The 25,544-nt window shown below is 35.5% G+C and overlaps 2 protein-coding genes across 3 annotated transcripts; one reads left to right on the forward strand and one right to left on the reverse strand.

Annotated features, from left to right (window-relative positions):
- Window positions 1-614: 614 nt before the first annotated feature.
- On the forward strand, window positions 615-2,024 carry LOC133726780 (uncharacterized). The gene has a single exon (XM_062154404.1). It carries the CDS (start codon window positions 615-617, stop codon window positions 2,022-2,024), a length of 1,410 nt encoding a protein of 469 aa, XP_062010388.1.
- An 840-nt stretch (window positions 2,025-2,864) lies between these two features.
- On the reverse strand, window positions 2,865-12,905 carry LOC133724752 (uncharacterized). Of its 2 annotated transcripts, XM_062151589.1 has the most exons (7): window positions 12,347-12,904; window positions 10,340-10,439; window positions 9,306-9,371; window positions 6,397-6,511; window positions 5,014-5,096; window positions 4,293-4,354; window positions 2,865-3,331 (listed from the first exon to the last, which is right to left on the reverse strand). In XM_062151589.1, the coding sequence occupies exons 1-7, from the start codon at window positions 12,532-12,534 to the stop codon at window positions 3,223-3,225; spliced, it is 723 nt and encodes a 240-aa protein (XP_062007573.1). In that variant the 5' UTR covers window positions 12,535-12,904; the 3' UTR covers window positions 2,865-3,222. The 2 variants fall into 2 exon arrangements, with proteins under 2 accessions (XP_062007573.1, XP_062007574.1); XM_062151590.1 differs by lacking the exon at window positions 4,293-4,354 and having other exon boundaries at window positions 12,347-12,905.
- Window positions 12,906-25,544: the final 12,639 nt, after the last annotated feature.

Genomic DNA, 25,544 nt, shown 5'->3' on the forward strand with positions numbered 1-25,544 from the left:
CAGATCAATGAATGTCCGGACCATCTGAACCACCCAAGTACCCTAAGACGCCCCTCCACATAATCCAATAACGAATTGAAAAGCTAAAGAAGAACTCGAACATCTTTGACGTTCAAGTGACTACACCACTTCAGATTCGTGAGCTTCAAATAGATAGTGAAGGCAACAAAGTAGAGGGAGGATCAGAATCGTCCAACACTTCATTTGATCAGTCACCACCACCATCACCACACCAAACACCACCCAACGTTTTACTTCTACCACCACCACCACCTCAACCACCAATGGCTCTCACCATAAGGCAACTCTCCACATCCGTCATTCCACCAGGTGGCGTCCCCACCTGTATAACCTACCCTGCTGCAGCTGAGGGGGCAACAACTGATTTTGAGTTGAAGTCTGGACTCCTCCATCGTCTTCCTACATTCCATGGACTCTCTATGGAAGATCCCAACCAACACTTGATGGAATTTCAGTTTATATACACTAGCATGAAGCCACAAGGAGCTGATGATCAAATCTTGAAGTTGAAGGCCTTCCCATTTTCGTTGGCTGACAAGGCAAAGCAGTGGCTCTATGAGTTACCAAGTGGATGAATTGCATCTTGGGGAGACATGATGAAGGCATTTCTTGAGAAGTATTTCCCTACATCTCGCATCATCATGCTTAGGAAGAAGATAAGTGGGATCCAACAAGGGCAAGATGAGTCCTATGCAGAGTACTATGAAAGGTTCAAGTCTCTTGTCACTCAATGCCCTCAACATGGCATGAAGGATGAGACCTTGCCCACTTGTTTCTATGATGGGCTCACAAGTTTGGAAAGAGACATGCTAGATGCAGCTTCTGGTGGATCATTTGTTGACAAGGAACCTGCGGCTGGAATGGTCTTAATTGAGAATAGGGCCTTGAATCAACAACAATATGGAAGCTCTAGGCCCAAAGCCACACGTGAAAAGGTCCATGAGGTAAGTACTTTAGCTCAATTGGAAGATAAAATTAACAAACTTACTTCTCTTGTGTCTCAGGGAACGCATGGACAAGTCATGGTGTGTGGAGTATGTTCTATGCAAGGGCATGTGTCTGACCAATGCCCTCAACTCATGGAACATGGAGGACTTGAAGGTGTCAACGCCATAGGGTTCCAACAAGGGTACCAACGTCCTAGGAATGATCCATTCTCAAACACCTACAACCCTAGATGGAGAGACCACCCAAATTTTCGTTGGAAGGACAATGAGAACGTTCAAAGTGCACCTCAAGGCTTCCAACAACGTCCTCAAGGCTTTTATCAAAAGCCTCAAGTCCCTAACCCTGCTCCTTTTAATTCGAATTTCAATTCAAATGCTTCTTCTTCTTCTAATGATGAATTGATCAAAACTCTAACTAAATCTACTCAAGCTTTTATTGCAAGTCAAACTCATCATGGGAACCAAATCGATGCCATATCCACGGATGTAGCAGAGATGAAGAAGCAAATGAGCCAAGTTTTGGAGTTCATGGGTAAGTTTCATGAGCAAGGTAAGCTACCAAGTGGAACCATCCCAAATCCTCACTTTGAGCAAGCCAAGGCCATGACTACAAGGAGTGGTAAGACCCTTGTAGACCCTCCTAAGCCTCAAAAGAAGGTCCCAACGTCAACATTAGAGGAGGATGAGGACCCTGCAACGTCTAAGGCTCAAGTGACATCTCCACCTTCAAATGCAAAACCGAAAACTCAAGGTAATGTTTCTAACTCTTTCAATTCGGTTATTGCTAATCAATCTTCTTCTCCCTTACCTTTCCCAAGCAAATTTGCCAAGTCCAAGAAGGATGAGGCCGAAAAGGCTATCTTGGAAACCTTCAAGAAGGTGCAAGTGAATATCCCTCTCCTTGAGGCTATAAAGCAAATTCCTAAGTATGCCAAATTCTTGAAGGAGCTTTGCACCACAAGGAGACAAAACCGTGAGAAAGAAGTGGTGAATGTAAGTGAGAATTTCTTTCTTATATATGTGAGCCATATGAGTGAATACGTTTTTAAGCATTAGCCTTGATTTTGAGATAAGAGAGAGAGTATATCCATGTGAGGTTGAATCATTACTTGTCTGAACATGCTAAGCTCCACCCCATCACCATTGTTACTCCAAAGTCCTACATGTTTATATGTTGTATATATGTTTTATTTAACTCTCGAAAAATACATGATTAATTCTTGATTGCGTGCTAGTCTTTGTGACATGTAAAGTATGAGATTTTTGAGACAAAATGTTAAATGACATTAGAGTCATTTTGTGTTTTTGAGTCGAAAAGTAATGGTTAATTCCACAAAAAAAAAGTCTTTTTTTTTTTTTCACAAGGTACAACCACTGATGAAGGATTCCTCAAAAAGTTAAGGATTAATAATCCTTTTTAGAAATCAAATGGATTTGCAAATTCTCCGAAGATAAAATGGATTATAGGAGTGTGTGACTTGAACTATTGATCTGGCCGTGCAAATATGTCTTCATCTGCCACATTTGAATTTACGACAAAAATGTGTGTTCCAACCATCGCGTAAGCCCCATACAGAGGATAGGCTAGTTCATCTGAAGAGAATCCTTTCTATGAGAAGACCTAGTCATCTCGTATATGATATGAACTAGCTCCGTAGGTTTTAATTGTTTAAACGTGTTAGCTTGCATACCCTCTAGTCCTATGGCACAAATGATTCCTTCTTCCATTACAATTGACGACATTTTTTTAAAGGCTTTAAACTTGGTGTTAACTTTGGCATATCATCTACTTCACCCATCGCTAGATGAATCCATCACAATGCGTTGAAACCAGTTCAGGAAAGCTGGGTGGAAGTGAAATTAGATAGATAGAATACATAACAGAAAAGGAACCAATGATGCAACAAGAAGAAATCTACCATTACTCTTTCATTCACCAATACAACACCAACATGGAATTTTATTTCCTACTCTACATAACACTAAGCAGCGCCTACTTTATAAAGGTAAAGTAACTATCAAACCAAAGATGAAATACAAGTGACAAAGGACACAAAGAATAAAAATAAAAAATAAAAAACGAAACTGACACCTGCATAAACAATTAGATTGCCTGCACTATTTGAGTTGGCAAAGGTGGTTCATCAACTCCATATTGTTTCTCCAGAGATCAGGAATTGATTTGAGAAATTCCAGCCACATTCGGATGCAGGACATGTTTTGAGAAGTATACAGAAGCCCACATGCCAAAGTATCATTGCATTTGATGTGCAGGTGGGGGGAGGACGTGGTTTACGAGCTCTTCATTTACTTTCACTGGAAGTGGTGGCATCTGCTTCATTACGTCTGGCATGTCATTCAAGCTGTACAGAAATTTGCCAAAAAATGGATAAATTTAATATGCACATGTGATAGCAGAAGTTTAAACAGAATTCTCATAAAAGTGAAGTATGCTCTATTACAGACCTCCTTTTCATGTTCACATAATGGGATCACAGACAGCAGGACAAGTACATATATAGATACCAATGCAATTGCATCTGTAATTGCTCGAGACGGTACTTCTAGGAATATACAGATAAAACAAGCAACTCCTAATGGCTATGCAACTATGACAAAAATGCAATGATATGAACTTCAGTAACATTCAAAAACTTCACATTATAGACTGCAAGAAATTGTAAATTGCATCAGAAATGCTAATAAGATGGAATCATTTTCAACTGTACATTTGTTTCAACGTGATCGCAATTGGTTCAAAACAAACAAAAAAGAAACATGCTATTGATGAGCTCATTAAAGAAGTTGAGGTGATATTGGTATTTGCCAACTGGAAAAGGCCAATCTGATATGAGCCTGTGCGGTCAGCAAATGTAGTCAGCAACTGGCTGTCTGACAAGATTATAATCATATGAAGTCATGTTTAGGCAAGTAGATTTGCTCATTCACTTCTTTTCTACATCATCTAAACATGACCAAAGAAAAAGAATGTACCCACAAATGACATTTTACTTGGTTCTCTTCTGTTAATGGCCTATTAATTTAAGACCGAAGGTATTATACAGATGAGAGAATTAAGGGAAAATTTCCAGCAAACATTAGCAAGTTAAATCATCAATGATTGTTCTTACGACAGTTAGGCGTACACATGCAAAAGGAGAAAAGAAAAAAAAACAAAACAAAACAAAAACAAAAACAACAACAACAACAGCAGCAGCAAAGCATATCCATATTGCGGGAAAAAAAAAACATATGTCAAGTGTCAAGTGATATTACTTGCATTTAAAATGGACTAAAGAAAAGGAGGCAAGGGTTACTGCATACTCATTCATTATTTTGAGGATGTTATCTCGAGCCTGGCAGAAGAGGTTGATGTTCTCCTGTATCTAAAAAGACAAGGAAAAGAACTCATTCAATTTAAAGGTACCAAGAGTATGCGGATATGGATCCTTTTCTGGATAAATTACACTGCAACTTTGGCTTTTTAATTGTTCATTACTACTATTACTATTATTATGGTTTTCACTAAATAAGTTGTTTATAAACACCAAGCAAAACAGAAAGGAAAGATGATCAATACACGGAACAATGCTTACCTATCTGTCACTAAATTCTAGCTTTAATTAAAAGTTCATTCTTCTTACGCATCCAAAGTCTAAGTTACATGTCATAGCTTTTTGAAGAGAAAATATGTGAAATGATCCTCCAACTCATCAACCAGAGCATTGAGCCATCTACTGGAAAAATTGCAGATATGATCGGAGCTATATATGTCATATTTGAAGGACTAGAACAAAATTTGAAGGACAAAATTGAAAACCTTCACGTTACCTAAATGAGAAACACTTGGAACAATTACTTGATTTTTGGTTGGTTATCTAGATATCTATCCTTAAGAAATGAATGTTAATAAATAGCATCTGCAAGACCACAACTTGATTTTGAGCTTCCTAACATGTTAAATTAACAGCTAAAACGATGAGAAGAACATTAAAAAATAATAATAATAAAAATAAAAAAAAATAAAAAACATGATTAGATCTACCTGGAAAGCTTGAAGATTGGTAGAAATTTGATTCAAGGCTTGCGCATTCTGCTCCAAAAGCTCGCCTGTAACCCCACCAATAGCTGCAAACAGAGTAAGCAATTCTAAACAAACCATTACGAGCAAATGACGCTCTATAATTGAACCCTGCCAAATATTCTAATTGCTGGGGCACAAGTAGAATTAATATAGGTTCTAATCACTAAACTGTCATTTAAATAACTTCTATCGAACCATTCTGGTAGGAAATTTATGTTATACATACAAACAACCAGCTAAGACATACGACTGAGGCCATGTCACTATGTTTATGATATAAGATGTCCATATCTTCAAAACTGCATATTTTGTTTCTGGAGGGCTTGTAAGGACTTCCCCAAACTATATTTCATATGTTATCTGAATAATATTATGAGGTCCGATTTAACCCAGGTTTTACCTGCCTGCAAATATAACAAATTTAAGAACCATGGTTCTGATTCCCTCCAAAGTCTAATAGATCACAAATTTAATGATGGTCTGCATCATTTTGGTTCTGATTTGGTAGACAAGTTTTCTACACCTACAAACTATAGGAATACAGCTTCCGCCAATAAGAAAAATATTATGATCGATGGATATTTAACTTTGGTGCCAATAAGGAACAATATTCCTAAGTTAAGTTGATGAAGGCCTATTGTTGTGCCTATATAACGAGGTGCAGGACTCCTTGTATGAGCAGCAAGCAAAAGGAGAGGGTGAGGGAGAATATAGCGGCTCAGAAAAGCAGCTCGCACTTGCTGGCAAGGATACCACAGCTATAGGAGAGTGAGGGAATTTCATTTCAATGAGTGAGGAACTACGTCTGTCAGATTTTCTTAGTTGCTGTGTTTTTATTTTTTTATTTATTTTTTATTTCCCATTCTAAGCGATCACAACAGGATGAATACCAGTGTTGAGATTCAGACTAACTACAGAACCATTGTCCAGTCATTATATCCTTGTGGATCCAAATGAGCTTTGGACAATCCAAATTCTTGTGTTGCCTTGGTGTTGTTTGTAGAAAAAGATGGTTTATGCATATGGTCCAGTAGTATAAGCGAAAGGAAAAATGTAAATATTTAGGTAAGCAAAATGCACATTAAAACCATGGTAACATTAAAGGCAGATATATCACTTGCATGAAACAAATCTATATACCTATATATCACTTTTACAAGAATTTAGTAAAAGTTCTTATATGCAAAGAAGTTAGTAAAAACATGCATGCAAAGTGTAGGAGTGTGTATAGATTGAGCAAACTACGTGGATTCATATCTTGTATGATTTAAGCGCATACACATACACATGCTCCACTTTGGTCAAAAACCTGTTCAGAGAACTTCCAAAACTATATAACCTCACCTTTGTATGAGATGCCATCATCATTGTCCATAGATATTATCGGAGGAGTATAGGGAGCAACACTGGGTCGGTTTGTAAAGTGTGACGGCTTTGCTGAAGTATCAACTACTCTTTCCTGTGCATTACAGATTAGAGGCTACAACATCACTTATACAGGCCTGTTTTGACAAACAATGAATAGTAGGAATACATCAAAGACTTCTTGTTTCCCAGTAGGGGAAAGAGGACAGAACTGAATCATGACCTCGGCCGCAAAAGAGAACTCTGCATAGTATTTGAATGTAATGCAGGGTTTCCCAAAACACTTCTAAACGCATCATATCAGCAAACTGAGAACTAGAATACTAGGAGGGAATTTCATCATGCTATTTCATGAAATCCAAAATGTGTTCCTCTAATAAATTCAGCCCAGGATTCACACTAGCTGTAGTGGTGTAATTTTATTTGCAGTTAAATCGTTTGTGTTTAGATACTGGATGTGAATTGCTCGTCCACTAGGTTGTATCTTTTATGCAAGATAATAAAACCTTTTTTCTCTTTGAAGAAGGGTAAAAAAAAAAAACAGAAGATTTCTAAAACTTTGCTTAGTGATATATAAATGGATTAAATACTTGTTACTCCTCAAACTTTTCCCTGAAAAACAGTTTAGTCTCTCGCCTTTCAAATTAAACTGGATGGTCCTTATTCTTTCTAATTCTCACACAACAGGTCCAAAACAGGTCTAAAATGACTATTCTACCCCCAAGATCATTTTTTTATTTTTTTTCTCTCTTTTTCTAATTTTTCTCTTTTTTATTTAATTTTTCTGCTTTTCTCTCTCTCTCTTCTCCTTCTTTCTAATCCTTTGTTTTTTTATTCCCTTTTTTCTCTTCTTTTTGCCCACCTTCTTCTTCCTCTACCCACCACGCTTCAAATGAAAAAGAAAAAATTATACTTTATTCTTCCTTCACAAACACCTCGACCTACTTTCATTTAGTCTCCGGCGCATTTCCTCTGATCCTCCAAATCGTCAATCCGGTGGCTGGAGTGAGGCGGCCAGATTTGTTGTCGTCGGAGAAAGCAGGACTTCTGCTGTGGGGTTTTGTGGGGAGAGAGGAAAGTAGGATGTTTTGGGTTTGTGAGTGGTGTAGGGATTCAAATTTGGAGGAGGGTTTCCCCTAGAAGCTGAGATTTTGACTTTCATGAAGAAACTTGGACTAAGCAGTTCAAGAACAACAGGAGATCGGTTTTTGTTTTTCTCCTCTGTGAGGATGAGTGAGAGGTTGACCGGAACGGTGAATTGATTCAATGATCAGATGGGGTTCGGCTTCATCAGGCGAGGATCTCTTCGTTTACCAGTCCTCGATCTGAACTGAAGCATTCTGGACTATCGGCGACGGAACGAGTCCAGATCGAGACCGACAAGAATGGTCTTACCTTCTTTTGAGGTAAAATATGTCGAATTTAGGTGCCTTCTTTTCAGTGTTTGAATCGCTGAAATCAAATCAAAGATTGAGAATGGGTGATTGATTGAGAAATTGCATTAAGGGGTTGTTTGACTAAAGAATAAAGCTTTGATTTTGGGCAGGTGTTTTATAATTGATGGTTTATGGGTCAGACTCCTCATTTGCTCTTTGTTGCTAATGGTGGTAGGTGGTAGGTTGTGGAAAAAATAGCAGAGAAGAACGAAGAACGAAGAACGAAGAACGAAGAACGAAGGAGAAGAGAGAGAGAGAGAGAGAGAGAGAGAAAAGCAAAAAAAATAAATAAATAAAGAGTGAAAACTTAGAAAAAGAGAGAAAAAATATAAAAATGATCTTGGGGGTAGAATAGTCATTTTAGACCTGTTTTGGACCTGTTGTGTGAGAATTAGAAAGAATAAGGACCATCCAGTTTAATTTGAAAGGCGAGGAACTAAACTGTTTTTCAGGAAAAAGTTTGAGGAGTAACAAGTACTTAATCCTATATAAATCAATGTTTCAAAATATGATGGCATGAGACAAGGCGTTTTGCCTAAGCCTTAGGTCGTTGAGGCGTAAAGCTTTTTCCACTGCATTTAGATTATAGCTAACAGACAGTAATGATCATATTATTTCACCAGAAAACTTAGAAAACCTATAGAGACCAATAACATTGTCCAATTTAAATAGAAAACACTTAAGACAATAAGATGCATATAAATCAAATACAAGAGAATGTGTTACTCAACCACTAAAAAGTTGAGGTCCTACAAGAAGTTCTACTCTCAGATGGAGTTCTACATGGATTTGTAAACTATGAAGCATATAAATATATTGTATAAAAAAAAATATTGTAATAAAAATATAAAAATAAATAAAAAAGAAATTTAGCGTCCAAAGCATTTATGTGAGACGAATGCTAACCAGAGGCACACGTAAGGCGATTTGCCAATGCCCCGAAGCGTGCTATTTAAGACACTGATATAAATTGGTACACATCATATATGACTTCGTTCCTTTATAAAATTAAGTTCAATTATACGAATCTTTAACAACTGCATTTTACACAAGAAAATTTATAACGTTTCCTATAAACTAAAACAGTGTGTCATGTTATCATCCTTTCAGTTACTTATATAATGCGCATACAGATTAAAAATTTACTTTTACTGTCAAAAAGTTTGGCACTATTCAATACCATTCCTACACCGCAAAGCTAAAACATCAAATTTCAGACTCTCTTGAAGAGATAGATAGATATAGTTCCATGGTAATCATCCCCTCCAGAATGATACATGTAACAGTCGATCCCTAGAATAATAAAAAGTGCTTTCTAAGATTAAAAGATGAGTGATACATGTATTAACTTGTGTTCAAATCAAGTGGCATGGATGGGTATGGTGTGGTTAGCATCCCAAGTTCAAATCTCCATGTAAGCCAAAAGAAGGGAAAAGAAAGAAACAAACATACCTTTTTGTCTTTGCTTTTCCTTGCTAAGTTATGTTCTTCCTTCCTTCTCTTGCTGTTCTCCTTTTTCTGGAAAAGAAAGGAACCCGTTAAAAAATCAAAAATCAGCTTCAAAGATAGTAGACTATTTCAAAAAGAGATACTACTTTTAGTTCTATGCTAATGTATTACATTTTTTGTAGCTTTTCTACACCTTCAATCTCCAAAATCCATATGCTTTTCAAAAAAGGTATACTCGGGACCATTCTGTTGCGAAATAGTATGAGCATCAAGCTGTCAACATCCTAATTGATTCAGAACTAGGTAGCAGACTTCCATTTTAAGTCATAGCAATGATGAACCAGTGTAAACATTCTTTAAAATAAACCAAAATAAGAAATTATATTATCCCGTATCATTCCTGGAACAACCCACCAGCATTTTGGGTTTCCAACACTAAACTACATCACGTAGTTAGTAACAAAGTTCTTTAGTTTAGTACGGACAATTATGTTCTCCACATTGCAGTCAATTGATTATAAACTGTGTTGTCAAAGAGGAGCAAATATATATGAACCTTGGAAATTATAATTTTGAAACTACAATGTCAATAATTGCAAACGTTAAATTTTCTTAAAATTTGGAAAACTAACTCTACAAGAATATGTGCAGCTCAACATGTCCGGCAGCACAAGACATAGTTCTTTTGCTGGTCTTATTACCAGAGTTATACCGAACAAATGCAGTTGGTTGTACTCATCCTATTCTTGAAATTAACAACTCCCACACACTCCCTTAACAAATAAGACCACAGATAGATAGTACCACTGGATCGTTTAATAAGATGAGTAAATTAGATATTTTCAAACCAAACTTACAACAATCCCTGGGGAAAAGACATAACTTGATGGACCCCAATGCCTAATCTAGCATTTTACAGACTACCAATGTTGTAATTGTCCACATTCAAATATAAGCGGTCCAAATTCTTAACAAATAATTGACTACACTATTCAAGTTAAATATTCCCAAAAAAAAAAAACAAAAACACAGCTTACAGTCATCCATCTGCAACGCAATGCCACATCTCGAACCGTCTTATTCTGTAGCTGCATAGCTATCTTCGCATACCGGATTATGTTAGCTTCTGTTGCATAACTGAAAGTAGATATCCAGAACACATCAAAGAAAAAAAAAATTAGTTAAAACGTGTATAGGCAGAAAAAAAGGGAAAAAAAATACAAAACAAAAGGATGCAGAAGAACGTAGATGTTAAAATACATAGCTCAGCAGAATTAATTGTCAAATGAAAAGAAGGGTATTTAGTACATTAACAGCCATAAGGAGATAAATTTCAGTATCAATAAAATCAATGGTGAAATCTAAAATTAAAACTGGGAAATTTCAATAAATGTTTGAAAAGTAACTGCAAAAAAGCAAAAAGATCAGACAAAAGAAAAATGTAAGGAGTGCAACATGCGTGCATATGACAAGCATATGGCATAGCGGGACTATGCCGCTGACTTTTCTCCGCTTTTCAAAATTCTTCAGTTTCTTAACCATAGCATTCTGCACACAATGGGTTATGAAAACAAATAAAGTGATGCACCTTGCTCTTTCCTTTGTTTATTCAAATTTTCTGATTGTTGTAAGCTACTGTCAAACAAATACCAATTTCTCAGTAAGATACTCCTTTCACACTATTCTGTGGAATCTTACAAAGTTTTATTCATTTGTTAGTGTTTCTGATATCTCTTTCTAAACCACTGCAAGCATTATTCAGTGAATGATGTAGGGAATTGAAATCATAGAAGCTACAGCGGAAAAGAATCATGCAAGTTTAATTACCTATCATGTTTCTGATTCTTCTATAAATGGTCCTTCGCAAATATTTTGACCACATGTCATGAGAATCGAAACCAAGAAATTGCAGTTCTAACTACAAAAAGAAATATACAGTAGTTCTCTGAAATATATGCAACGCTTTTTGGGTCCAAACTCATAAGTTAGGGAAAATAAATAAATAAAGGTTTAATCAGTTTTTGTGTATGTGATGATGCAAGATCTCACTCTCTTCCCCATCCTTGAACAGAATATACCAATGAGGATTAAGATAGTGAAAAGGCCTTCGTTTTTGAATATTGTTGCAAGTATTTACTTTCCCATGAGCCACCAACCAAGCGAGAATATGAACCTTAAGAGGAAATTTTGTTTTCCAGATTTAATCAGCTAGACCAAACTCAGAAAAAACAGGGATATTGCAAAGATAAGTTCTGTAAGACTTGCGTGAAAAGGACCCATCCCTTTCTAAAATCCAGCCTCTACAATCTCCCCTTGTAGAATAAAAACGAACACCATCCAGCTTTATAGACAGAGAGCAGCAAACTCAATTGTCTCCAAATCATTTAGATTTCTACTAAAGCCAAGTTTACAATTATAGGTGAATTCATAAACATCAGCAAAACCAGCGACCCTCTGATTTTGCTTTGCAGGCAAATCCAGTGATTTGGGTTTGTTTGTAAAAGAAACTTCTATAGAAGGCAGTAAGGGGGCTCAACCCTTACCACACCAAGAAGAAGCAAAGACCAGTGCAAACAAGAGCATGGAATCAAAGAAAAACAAGCAGAGCAGCAAAAATATACGTATAGTGTGGCTTTGATCTCCGGAGGACTACAATGTTATAGGGTCAATAGGTCCAAAACCCTAGAAACGCCAACGTTCTAGCAACGAGACAACCAGCTTCCTCTTTTCCCTATCACATATCTCACTGAAACCTCCCTGATAATAGGGAAAAACTCAACTACCAAGCATGGATTATAGTTGCCAATATTTAACCTGAATTTATTGCAAGCTTCTCTACTGGCTTCACATCCACTAAAAATCATGATTCCCGTCACCAAATAACCATAATTTTTCATAGTTAAAATAAATAGATAAATAAATATAAAGTAGTAGTAGCTGATAGAAAAAGTTTCAAAATTCATACAAAATCTCCAATCGGATAAAACTCAAGACGATATAAGATATGTAATAAGATTCAACAAAACCCTAAATTGAAAACTCACTTGGCGAGCCCATCATCAAGAATGGCCTGCTCCTCTGCGGTCCAATCCATAGAAATACCCGGGTTGTGCTTCATGGCCATGGTCTCGGGTGCCGACACAGGAGTGGAGTTTCCGTTAGTCGGGTTGGTGCCGTTGAAAGACGACGAGGCATGGCTCGGTTCTTGATGGTTCCCAGAAGGGTTGGCCATAAATAAACACCAAAATTCAGAAAAGGAATTCGAAAATTCGATTCAGACCCAACTCCACTTCTTAGGATATTGAAATTCAGTCGTTAGTTCCCGCCAATTTCGCTGTCCCGCCACGAAATATCCAGACCCAGGTAAAATATAGAGCCAAAACAAAACAGAGATAGATTGGATAAGAGAGAGAGAGAGAGAGAGACCGAGCCAAGGACTTTACAAAATCCAATTGTTTTGTTTGCACAAAAATATGAGACTCAATGGAGCTCTTCTACGCAAACTCAACTACTGAAATTGAAAAGGGGGAGAGATGGTACGGAATTCAAAGGGGGAGGGTTTTGACGCTTCAAGGCTTCCCTGTACTGGGGATGGGATTTATTTAGATATATATATATATATATTTTTAGGGTACGAGTCATGGCAGTCCTTTCCTTTTAAAGTTGCAATTTTCATCCCTCTTCCGCCAACTTGTTGCACCGCATTCGATGCGGAATGAGGAATATTTTATAATTGAACCGAAGTCCATTTACCATAATGTTTTTTTTTTTTTCAGAAAATTAAAAATTTTATTAATTATCAAAAAATTCACTACGAACTAAAAATATACTCTTTTTTTTTTTAACCAAAGTAATCAATTGTATTCATCTCACGCCAGAATGGCACGGATACATACCTTCCTTGCTAACTCTATGGCAAGTTTAGAACGTGGTATGCTAGCACCACTCATTAGACAACTACTGTGATAAGAGCATTTTAATGCGACGGTTTAACTGCATTTCCCTACATTTTCTGCGTTATTTCCTTAATAAAACTATGTTTAGGAAAGTTTCCATTCTTTGATTGGGAAAGTTCCTTATTGTAGAAAGTTTCCATTTTGTAGTTTCTATTTTTCATTTTTAGAAAGTTTCCCTTTTTAGTTTAGGAAAGTTTCCGTTTTTCATTTTAGGAAAGTTTCTATTTTTCATTAACAGTTTCTATTTTCAAGTACTTGGAATAAATGAGCTGAAATGAGCTCATAAATGGAAAGAGGAGCTAGAGAACGTTGGAGGGAAACAAGATGAGATACAAAGGGATGCACAAATGAGCAGAATTGAAGAAAAGAAGTTTTCCTGTTTCAACCAGGAAATCCTGTCCAGGAAAGGAAATGACTCCTAGGCTGTCCAAGAAGTGTGATCGAAAATATTGAAGTGTCATGATGTTAAGAAGCTTCTTGAAGACATTAGAAGATGACATGGCTTGAAGGTGACGCATAAAGGCCCAAGAACTCTCAAGAGAAGTTGGATTTTCGGCAAAATGGATAAATGCCCGCGGAAATTAGGGTTTGTGACGTAATGGAGATATTTTTGGAGGAATTAAATCTGATTTTTCCGTGGGAATCATGAAGATAATGTGAAAAATCAAGAAGAAATCAAGGAAAAACGTTGGAGATATTCTAGGGAGAGTTTCAAGGGATTGTGCAACAAGAAAAGCTCAAAACAAGTCCAGATTCATTCCTACAATTCCTAAAGGAATTTTGGCCGAAAATGAAGAAGAAAATCAGAATTAATTCATGGATATTCGGCAATAATATATTTGGGACTTATTTTGAAGGCTTATGATTGGTTGGATGACACACCAGGGCTTACATGGCAATTTGTGATTGGTTGAAGTTATGTGGCATTTTCTGATAATTCCTTGGAAAATAATAGAAGATTCATGAAGACTTGGAGACCAAGGCCAACGTCCCATATATATACTCCCCCTATGCTAGACGTTTTACACACCCCCATAATTCAGAAATTTACTATATACGCGAAAGCTCTCTCCATCCTCTAGAGCAAGCCACGAAGTTCAAGCAAGGCCGAAGAAGAAGAAGAACCAAGCCGGGAGCATCATCATCCATTCTCCACCTTGAAGCTTGCTTTCGAGATTCAAGACTCCATACGTTTTATCTTTCATCCCCATCTCCATCTCACGATGTAATTCAACCTCTTTCTTTGTAACCTTGTTTGATTTCGTTGGAATTGTTTCTAGTTGACATATATGTTTGAACAATTGTTAATTTCTGGAATTTTATGATTAATTGAGAATTTTCAGATTCATATATTGTAATTCGAGAGTTGCTTATGTGAGTTTGTTTAATTAAATTTGCTTTACAGAAAACTTTTATATGTTTATCTTATTTGGGTCGACACTTATAGGATTTGCATGTAATTGGTGCTAGGTTTAAGAACATAAATCAACTTTTTGCTTTGTGTGACTTGAATCAAAAGTAGTAAAGGTTTTGGACAAAGATCGAATTTAATTAACGAGGATTGCAATTAGGTGGACTTTTCCATACTAAGTTGTACACTTGAGTTGATAGCCTTTCTCTATGTCTAATGCGTTAAACATGTCATGATTGACTAGCTTTCTAGGGTTTGATTACATGTTTGATAGGATTAATCTAGGTGCTTTCACTTAGGTTAATTAGCATTGAAAAGTAAAATATGGGAAATTGTTTGCTTTCGAACGTTTCACATGATCAACTCCTTTCTCATGACTTAGATGAACAATATTAGGGTTTGAATCGATTTTAATCATGGTTTCGGTTTTGATCTTTGTTCTCTCATTCCATCATTATCTTTATGTTTTTGCATTTTATTTGTTTTACTTATTTAGTTTTATTTTCAAAAATCAAAACCAAAAATCCCCCCTTTTCGTAAATAATGTTTATACTTGTTATATCTTTGTAAATATTATACTTTGTTTTAATTTTAATTGTTTAATTGTTTGACAATGACAGTTGTACCCTCAATCCCCGGAATAGAACGATCCATATTTGCTTATATTACAAACGATATTTTCAGGGTTAAATTATGCGCTTGCTTTTAGCGTTATCAATTTTTGGCGCCGTTGCCGGGGATTGAAAAATCACTTGTTTTTGTTTATAATTGTTGTATATAAACTGTTTGAAATTTAGTTTAAATTAACTAGGTTGGTTTTTATATTGTTGAATACGAGTTTTAATTGTAAGTTGTAAATTGAATGAAATAGGTGAAGTCTCTTTTGTTAATATTGGCCTAAACCACTTATTGGTACCTAGTTCAGGTCCCTTAAGGTTGAGGGCGGCCTTTATTAACACTTGTTGAATTGTCTTCACACTTATGATCTTTTTCATCCTAGTAAGTATAGCCTATGTGGAATGGTGTCTAGGAAGGGGACAACGTTCATAACGGGTTTTGAATCCAGAAGTGCTTACAAATGGGCTTAGCTCATGCCAAAATGGATTCTGCCTCTTGTGGTCGTCCTCCCCTACCTGGCCATTTCAGTAAGGTTGCCCAAAGGATTTGAAAGGGAGTTTGTGTCTAGACGACTATACTTGGGCCGCACGTCCACTTGATTTACCGCTTGGAATTAGATTTGATATCAATAATATTTATGACAAAAGAAAATGTAACAAAACGTTGTGATACACCAAAAAAAAAAAACATTTGTGTAAATATTTTTCATGTTTTTTTTACTCACTTGTGTACCTAACTTGTGTCTTGTGTACAATGTACTTGCTAATTTTACATGTAGTTTGTAATTCGTAGTTAAACTTGTTTGTATATTTTGTATTTCTTAGTTAATTATAGTCACTAACTTTTTTTTTAATGGAGGTATCGTCTGGCTGAAAGACGTTAAACTCAAGCGCTGCTTGGGAGGCAACCCAATTCAGAAGTAGATGTGAAGGAGTCTACCTACACAGATTTGCTTTCTCTTTCCCTATTTCTTTTTATTTTTCATTTTTTTTTTCCTCTTTCGTTTTTCTTTTAGAATTTATTTTCATAAATGCCTTCTATCTATGCTTACTTGTTTCATTGCATGCTTATGATTGATTACATTGAGGACAATGCAATATTTAAGTGTGGGGGAAGGAATTTATATTTTTGTATTGAGTCATATATATTGAAAAAAAAAATAATAATAATAATAAAAAAAAAATAAATAAAAAAATGTCAAAAAAAAAAAATATTTGTTGCTTTTATTTATTGAGTCATAGGTTGCCTTTCAACTGTCTAGGATGAGCTAATATCTCTGAAATTATGGCTAAAAGATGATCACAATATTGAGATGATTTTAACATGGTATTCTTTGGTTAATTGAGATATATGAAAAATGTGTGCATGAGTAGTGGATATGGATCTCGTGACCTTGGTACAGAATCTGAGCATGTTAAGATGAGTTTTGATTCATAAAGCCCATGTGAGATATTTGAGCCATGTTCCTTTTTCTTGGAGTGATAAATGAAAAATATACTCTTATTTTCTTGGCGATAATTTGATGATCTCATTATTCTTTCATTTGATTGATTGCTTGCCATAGATTAAGTTTAATGGACTAGAAAATGCTAGAATTCGCTCTTGTGCTTGTTAAGACGTTATATCAATACATGGCCCTGATTCTGGAAGGGATAGAGGCACCTTAGGAATTACCACCATTGCCAAATAAACTTGTGTCCCCATTTGTGCCCGTCGTGGCACCCCCTAGATAAGCCCCTTTGAGCCTACAGTAAGCCTTTTCGTTCATCACCCTTAAAATCCTTAACCATAAAGCTTAGTATAGTTACAGCCCTACCCTTTGTTCTAAGAACTTAGTGGAGCTATCTTTTGAGACATACTACATGGGTTTGGCGTAAGGATGAAAACTGAGAAGAGGTGAAAGTTCAAGTGTGGGGGTAGACTTGTCCATAAAAAAAAAATATGTGAAAGCAGTGAAAAATGAAAAGAAAAGAAAAAAATTGTGTACGGCTCGAAAAGAAAAGAAAGATATATGTTTATGGATTTTAGTCCCCCATTCTTAGTGATTTTGGAGTTTGCTTTGAATTGAAGGCCCACTAAAGAAAATTTGGCCTTTGTCCGTTTCACTAGAGTTCAAGGGAAGTTTACATTGAAGATTGGGCCCAACATGAAGACATTAGGCCCTTTTACGTTACCTCTAGGGAAAGTGACGTTTTTGCAATGCTTTGGTGGATTTCTTGAGGTCTCTACATCTACATGTGCTCTGCTAGGTTTTTAGGACACTTTGATAAATCCTTACCTTTCATTTCTTAAAACCTTGAGCCTTGGCCCCATTACAACCCTTGAGAAGACCTTCTTGATCCTTAAGATGGGACAACCCTTGATGTGGAGATGAGTTACAAGAGTTGAACCTATGGCAGTCCATTCGTGCAAGTACTTGGTATCCTTCATGAGATCTTTTGAAAAAAATTATATTCACAAAGTGTTTTTCGTTTCTTATATATGTGAGTTATTTGATTGCCTCAAAATACTTTCTCTCACATATAACTGAGTGATTATAAGCTTTTAAGCATTGCCATGATCAGAGAGAAGAAAGAGTGCATATACCTTGTGAGGATTTGAATCATATTTGTCTAAAATATGCTGAGCTTAACCCATCACCATTGTTACAACCAAGTCCTACTTGTGTATGTGTGGATTATATGTTTTAATTAACTCTCGAATGCTTAAACATTGATTCTTGGTTGAGTGCTAATCTTGGTGTTGTGAAAGTAAGAGATTGCTGAGAAAAAAAGTTGAAGGGCAATAGAGTCTTTGTTCGTTTAGAGTCTTTAAATTTCGTTGAGTCTTAGTGTGATTTTGCTAAGGGACTAGCAAAAGCTAAGTGTGGGGGAATTTGATAGGAGCATTTTAATGCGACGTTTTAACTGCATTTCCCTACATTTTCTGCGTTATTTCCTTAATAAAACTCTGTTTAGGAAAGTTTCCATTCTTTGATTGGGAAAGTTCCTTATTGTAGAAAGTTTCCATTTTGTAGTTTCTATTTTTCATTTTTAGAAAGTTTCCCTTTTTAGTTTAGGAAAGTTTCTGTTTTTCATTTTAGGAAAGTTTCTATTTTTCATTAACAGTTTCTATTTTCAAGTAGTTGGAATAAATGAGCTGAAATGAGCTCATAAATGGAAAGAGGAGCTAGAGAACGTTGGAGGGAAACAAGATGAGATACAAAGGGATGCACAAATGAGCAGAATTGAAGAAAAGAAGTTTTCCTGTTTCAACCAGGAAATCCTGTCCAGGAAAGGAAATGACTCCTAGGCTGTCCAAGAAGTGTGATCGAAAATATTGAAGTGTCATGATGTTAAGAAGCTTCTTGAAGACATTAGAAGATGACATGGCTTGAAGGTGACGCATAAAGGCCCAAGAACTCTCAAGAGAAGTTGGATTTTCGGCAAAATGGATAAATGCCCGCGGAAATTAGGGTTTGTGACGTAATGGAGATATTTTTGGAGGAATTAAATCTGATTTTTCCGTGGGAATCATGAAGATAATGTGAAAAATCAAGAAGAAATCAAGGAAAAACGTTGGAGATATTCTAGGGAGAGTTTCAAGGGATTGTGCAACAAGAAAAAGCTCAAAACAAGTCCAGATTCATTCCTACAATTCCTAAAGGAATTTTGGCCGAAAATAAAGAAGAAAATCAGAATTAATTCATGGATATTCGGCAATAATATATTTGGGACTTATTTTGAAGGCTTATGATTGGTTGGATGACACACCAGGGCTTACATGGCAATTTGTGATTGGTTGAAGTTATGTGGCATTTTCTGATAATTCCTTGGAAAATAATAGAAGATTCATGAAACTTGGAGACCAAGGCCAACGTCCCCTATATATACTCCCCCTATGCTAGACGTTTTACACACCCCCATAATTCAGAAATTTACTATATACGCGAAAGCTCTCTCCATCCTCTAGAGCAAGCCACGAAGTTCAAGCAAGGCCGAAGAAGAAGAAGAACCAAGCCGGGAGCATCATCATCCATTCTCCACCTTGAAGCTTGCTTTCGAGATTCAAGACTCCATACGTTTTATCTTTCATCCCCATCTCCATCTCACGGTGTAATTCAACCTCTTTCTTTGTAACCTTGTTTGATTTCGTTGGAATTGTTTCTAGTTGACATATATGTTTGAACAATTGTTAATTTCTGGAATTTTATGATTAATTGAGAATTTTCAGATTCATATATTGTAATTCGAGAGTTTCTTATGTGAGTTTGTTTAATTAAATTTGCTTTACAGAAAACTTTTATATGTTTATCTTATTTGGGTCGACACTTATAGGATTTGCATGTAATTGGTGCTAGGTTTAAGAACATAAATCAACTTTTTGCTTTGTGTGACTTGAATCAAAAGTAGTAAAGGTTTTGGACAAAGATCGAATTTAATTAACGAGGATTGCAATTAGGTAGACTTTTCCATACTAAGTTGTACACTTGAGTTGATAGCCTTTCTCTATGTCTAATGCGTCAAACATGTCATGATTGACTAGCTTTCTAGGGTTTGATTGCATGTTTGATAGGATTAATCTAGGTTCTTTCACTTAGGTTAATTAGCATTGAAAAGTAAAATATGAGAAATTGTTTGCTTTCGAACGTTTCACATGATCAACTCCTTTCTCATGACTTAGATGAACAATATTAGGGTTTGAATCGATTTTAATCATGGTTTCGGTTTTGATCTTTGTTCTCTCATTCCATCATTATCTTTATGTTTTTGCATTTTATTTGTTTTACTTATTTAGTTTTATTTTCGAAAATCAAAACCAAAAATCCCCCCTTTTCGTAAATAATGTTTATACTTGTTATATCTTTGTAAATATTATACTTTGTTTTAATTTTAATTGTTTAATTGTTTGACAATGACAGGTGTACCCTTAATCCCCGGAATAGAACGATCCCTATTTGCTTATACTACTAACGATATTTTCAGGGTTAAATTATGCGCTTGCTTTTAGCGTATCACAGTGCTCACTTATTCAAAGCGAGTCTATAACTATGAAAAATCTAGAACATAGTACATAGGCACAAGGTTTTAAATATCTGCGATATTTCTGATATCTTCCCCGATATCTCCTTTTTTCAACCGACCGATATATCTAGGAGGTAAATATCTTATCTTTTACCGTTTCTGTGAAATTTCTCCGACATCGTCAAATATCCCCGATATATTAGATATTTGTGATATATTCCCGATAAAGTGAAGAAATATTGATAGGAGAATATTAATACGACGTTTTAATAATTAACTCCCCATATTTTGCTTAATTATTTTCTTTACTTAATCATTTTTAATTTAGTTTTTATTTTCTAGGTACATCGGAGAAAAGTGGTAAAAAAAATAGCATAAATGAAGGATAAGTCATTTTAGAAACTTTCCTATTTCATTTTAGGAAATATTTCCTATTTTGTTTTAGGGAACTTTCTTCCTTTGAACTTTCCTATTTCTGATTTTCTTGTTTTAAAGAGGGAATTTAGGAGTCCATCCCATTGAGAACTCTTGAGTGATGAAGTCAAGGAAACATGAAGGATAAGATGAAGCACAAAAATAAGGAGGAAATCAAGGAGTTTTCATTCACATAAATTCTTCTTATTTCGTGGAGATAAAAGGGGAGTGTTCATAATCAATATTTATTCCTAATTATCTTATTTCTTATTGATTATAGACTCCAATTAATTTCTGATTTTTCTTGATTATAGAAGTTCGTTGTGAGCACAAATCTTGCAAGAAGAAATTAGTGCAATTCAAAGGAGAGTAATAAGGGATGTATCTGGTCACTATTCAGGGAATATACCATGAGTCATTAAGGGGAAAAGAGATGAGAAAATTCAAGACTCTGTCATGAGAAAATCAAGGAAATTTGGAGGAGAACTCACCTCTAGATGATTGGTCATGATTGCATCACAAGATAGGAGGATTCCACTATAAATAACAGCAATTCTTGAAGCCAAAATTAGACCACAACAACACACCACTTCTCCCATAATTCTAAACATCAGAAAAATTCTCTCCATTCTCTAGTCTTCAGAAGCTCTGTGTTTCAAGCAAGGAGGAGAAGAAGTCATGCAATACATCAAGATCCTAACCGTCATCCACCCTTGTGTCGTCCCTAGAAGATTGCTTGCTTTCAAGGATCTTCAAGTTCTTCGTCTCAAGGCTTGTCATTCATCTTTCACGGTGTATTTCATACTTTGTGATTAGATTTAATGCATATGATTGTGGTTTTGATCTTTGTTCCTTGCGTTCCACCATTGTATATGTAATTTACATTTTTATTTTTCTTTCTTTTAACTTTTAATTTAAAAATCCTAAAACCCCCTTATTTGTGTTTACTTGTATATATTTTTATTCTTTGTTTTATTTTTGTAAATAATACTTTTTACTTGTATTAATTCTTTATTTATTTTTGCAATTACAGGTATACCCTCAATCCCCGGCTAGAACGATCCCTACTTATTCTATACTGACAACTACATTTTGCAGGGTTAAATTGCGCGCTTACTCTTAGCGTATCAATTTTTTGCGCCGTTGCCGGGGATTGAAAAATCACTTGTTTTTGTTTATAATTGTTGTATATAAACTGTTTGAAACTTAGTTTAAATTAAGTAGGACGTTATTTATATTGTTGAAAAGGAGTTTTAATTGTAAGTTGTAAATTGAATGGAATTGGTGAAGTCTCTTTTGTTAATATTGGCCTAAACCCCTTATTGGTACCTAGTTCAGGTCCCCTAAGGTTGAGGGCGACCTTTATTAACACTTGTTGAACTGTCTTCACACTTATGACTTTTTTCATCTTAGTAAGTATAGCCTATGTGGAATGGTGTCTAGGAAGGGGACAACGTTCATGACGGGTTTTTGAATCCAGAAGTGCTTCCAAATGAGCATAAACCACTATGTGGGAGTAGCTCATGCCAAAATTGATTTTGTCTCTCGTGTTCTCCCTCCCCCACCTAGCCATTTCAGTAAGGCTGCCCAAAGGATTTGAAAGGGAGTTTGTGTCTAAGCGACTATACTTGAGCCGCATGTCCAGTTGATTTACCGCTTGGAATTAGATTCAATATTAGCAATATTTATAACAAAAGAAAATGTTGTGATACACTAAGGTATATTGGATAAAACATAGTCTTGAAAAGGGTAGCTATTTTAGTCCCATTGCACATCAAGACTCCCTGTTCCCGTACCTAAGTGTTGCAAATAAATTGAACTCCTGTCTATATTAAAAAAAAAAAAAAACACTTGTAAAAATACTTTTCACGTTTTATACTCACTTGTGTACTTAACTTGTGTCTTGTGTGAGAAATTATGTACAATATACTTGTTAATTATACTTGTAGTTTGTAATTCGTAGTTTTTTTTTTTATACTTTGTATTTCTTTGTTAATTGTAGTCACTAACTTTATTTAATGGAGGTACCGTCTGGCTGAAAGACGTTAAACTCAAGCGCTGCTTGGGAGGCAACCTAATTCAGAAGTAGCCGTGAAGGAGTCTACAAACACAAATTTGCTTTCTCTTTCCCTATTTCTTTTGTTTGTATTATTTTTCTCCTTTCTTTTTAGGGGAAATTCTCATACACCCCAATTTCACCAATATACTTCCCATACACCCCACCAACTTATTTTTATTCCCTTTCACACAAACTTTTTCTCTTTTTCTTCTCACCTACCCATCTTATCTACTTTTATACCATTATTACCCCTCCTTTCTCTTTACATGTTTTTATAATTAGTTTTTTTTTTTGAAACGTGGTGGGCCCTTCTTGATTTATTTGTTTAGACAATAATTGCAGCTAAAACTTCATCATCTCTTCAAAAGGTAAACAGTTAAAACTTCAGCATTCAGAATTTTAATCGTCGACAGACTTGAGTTAATAGCTATCTGTAACAATTAGGGCTGTCACTCGGTCGGTTCGAATCAGTTATAGGTATTACCAACTTCAAAACCAAAGCTTTCGGTTTCAAAACTGAGCTACCAATTACCAACCAAAATTTTTGGTTTTTAATTATATCTACCAAATTCGGTATTTCGGTTTTCGGTATTACCAACTTTAGAACAACTAATTCTTTATAATATGAATTAGAATGAACAAAACTAGGTTTTTGAATTTTATAGTCATAAACGTTGTATTCATCTACTAATTATAGCTTTCTTTTGTATATATGACATCAAGGTTTAGCAATTTTCACTAAAACTAGGTTATTCAACCATCTTTGACTAGGTTACTTAAAATACATGTACTATTAATGTAGTATATGTAGTAATATTCATACTATTATAAAAGTTTTTATATTTATTTCTTAATATACATGTATGTGTATTGAAAACTGTAGTATATAAATCTAATATTTAGATAATCGGTAGATTCGGTATTTACCAAAACCAAACCAACTTTTTCGGTAATTTTTTATTTCGGTTTTATCGGTCTCGTTACCAAAAAGTCGGTTTACCAAACCTAAAACATCGGTTGGTATTCAGTCGGTTTGGTAATTACCAAACCAAGTGGCAGCCCTAGTAACAATACAAGCAAGGAATTAGCAGAAGAAAGAGAAAAATTGAGAAAACTAAAAGAGTATAGATCAAGGCTAAAAAGAGAAACTCCCGACTACTGGGATATCATCTTTATAGTCCAGAAAAGAATTTATAAAGCTGAGCAGAATATTGAAAATCTCTTGTATACTCTTAAAGAGGAACAAAAACCTCTTGATTATTTGAGCATTGGTTAGATCCGCAAAAACTGGTATCAGAGCTTGCAAAGAGCTTAAAAGGGGAATCCCCAATGGGGACAAAATCTGAATTGCTATTAGAGAAGTTAAATTCTCTACTAATATCTTTTGATGAGAAACATCAGAACCTGATACAAGAAGTATCTAGATGTCAAAATCATCTAGAAAAAATACCAGATATAATCGCCCAATTAGAAAAATTGGAGCACAAAATAGATTATATCAAAGAACTTCCTAAAAGGGAAGAAGAACAGCTAACAAGTGTTAGCAGAAAAATCAATGAACAGCAAAAAACGCTGGATTCTATACTGAAGGATAAGAAAAAGCCTCCAGTAAAATCAAAGAAAGCTAATGGATTCAAACCATTAGAAAAGCCTGAGAAGAATCTTATGCCAAGCATGATTTTTCTAGAACCTTCTACTAGTCTGACTAGTATCAAGCATGAAAAGCCAAAACACTTGGTAATAAGAGATGTCAAAATGATGAGCATCTTCGGGAAAAAGAAAGGAGTACAACTCCTAAATGCTGAAGAATTTGAATACAATGAAATTGAACAGGAGGTAAAAAAAACTCCGCAATTCCAAAGTTAGATTTTAAACAAATCTACAAAAGGGGAAAGTTTGAACTGATAGATAGCCATCATTTCAAATTATTGGAATTTACAACCCCTTCCACAACAGGAGAAACAGATCTTTTGATGATCACTCCTGATGAAGTTGCCCGAGCAAGAACAAAAAATTACCAATTTATGCACATTGGAGCAGTCCAAGTAGGCATAAAATTACTTGCCCGAGAAGGCATAAACTATTCAGTCCTATGTGTCTTACAAGACAATAGACTAACAGATTTTCAAGCCAGTTTGTTAGGAACACTTGAAGCATCTCTATGCAATCAAGTGGCTTATTTCAACTGCTTCCCAAATTTTTCAACTAGCTTGAAAGATGCAGCCCACTGTCTCAGACTGAGAGTCAAGACAGATGACATATCAATAAAAAAGGATATGCTCTTCTTGCGATAGTATACAGAATATACTATAAGCTAATGAGTACCACACACTATGCCAAAAAATGCTTCAGACGACAGACCATATCTGTCGTCTGATGAAGTAAAAATCTGTTGTCTAAGTGGCTGCCGTCTCTAAGCCATTCAGACGACAGATATTCTCCGTCGTTGATCATGCATTCAGACAACAGATTCAGTTTAAGGTACTGTCGTCTGAAGTACCTAATATTGAAGAATCGGAGTCTATCTGTCGTCTGAAACACCATACCACTACATATTAATGTTGTTGGAAATTCACTTCATCAACGGATTCAAAAAATAACTGTCGATGTAGTTAATGTAAGATGACAGAGTTTTTGTTGTTTCTGTCGTTTGATTGAACCAATATTAAGCTTAGCTGATGCTTCTGTCGTCTGATTTGAAGAACAATGACAGTTATATGTTGACTGATTTCGTATGCAACAACATAATTCTGTTGTTTGAAGTTGGTAGAAACAACATAT

The sequence above is a fragment of the Rosa rugosa genome, chromosome 1 (assembly GCF_958449725.1).
Source record: "Rosa rugosa chromosome 1, drRosRugo1.1, whole genome shotgun sequence".
Taxonomy (NCBI): domain Eukaryota; kingdom Viridiplantae; phylum Streptophyta; class Magnoliopsida; order Rosales; family Rosaceae; genus Rosa; species Rosa rugosa.

Bases quoted from the DNA above. Each gene is read 5' to 3' on its own strand.
- LOC133726780 (XM_062154404.1), top strand. From the start codon at position 615: ATGATGAAGGCATTTCTTGAGAAGTATTTCCCTACATCTCGCATCATC.
- LOC133724752 (XM_062151589.1), bottom strand. From the start codon at position 12,534: ATGGCCAACCCTTCTGGGAACCATCAAGAACCGAGCCATGCCTCGTCG. The intron at 10,440-12,346 runs GTGAGTTTTCAA...ATCTACTTTCAG, and splicing joins CTTGATGATGGGCTCGCCAA to TTATGCAACAGAAGCTAACA. The intron at 3,332-4,292 runs GTATGCAGTAAC...ATTTCTGTACAG, and splicing joins ATCCTCAAAATAATGAATGA to CTTGAATGACATGCCAGACG.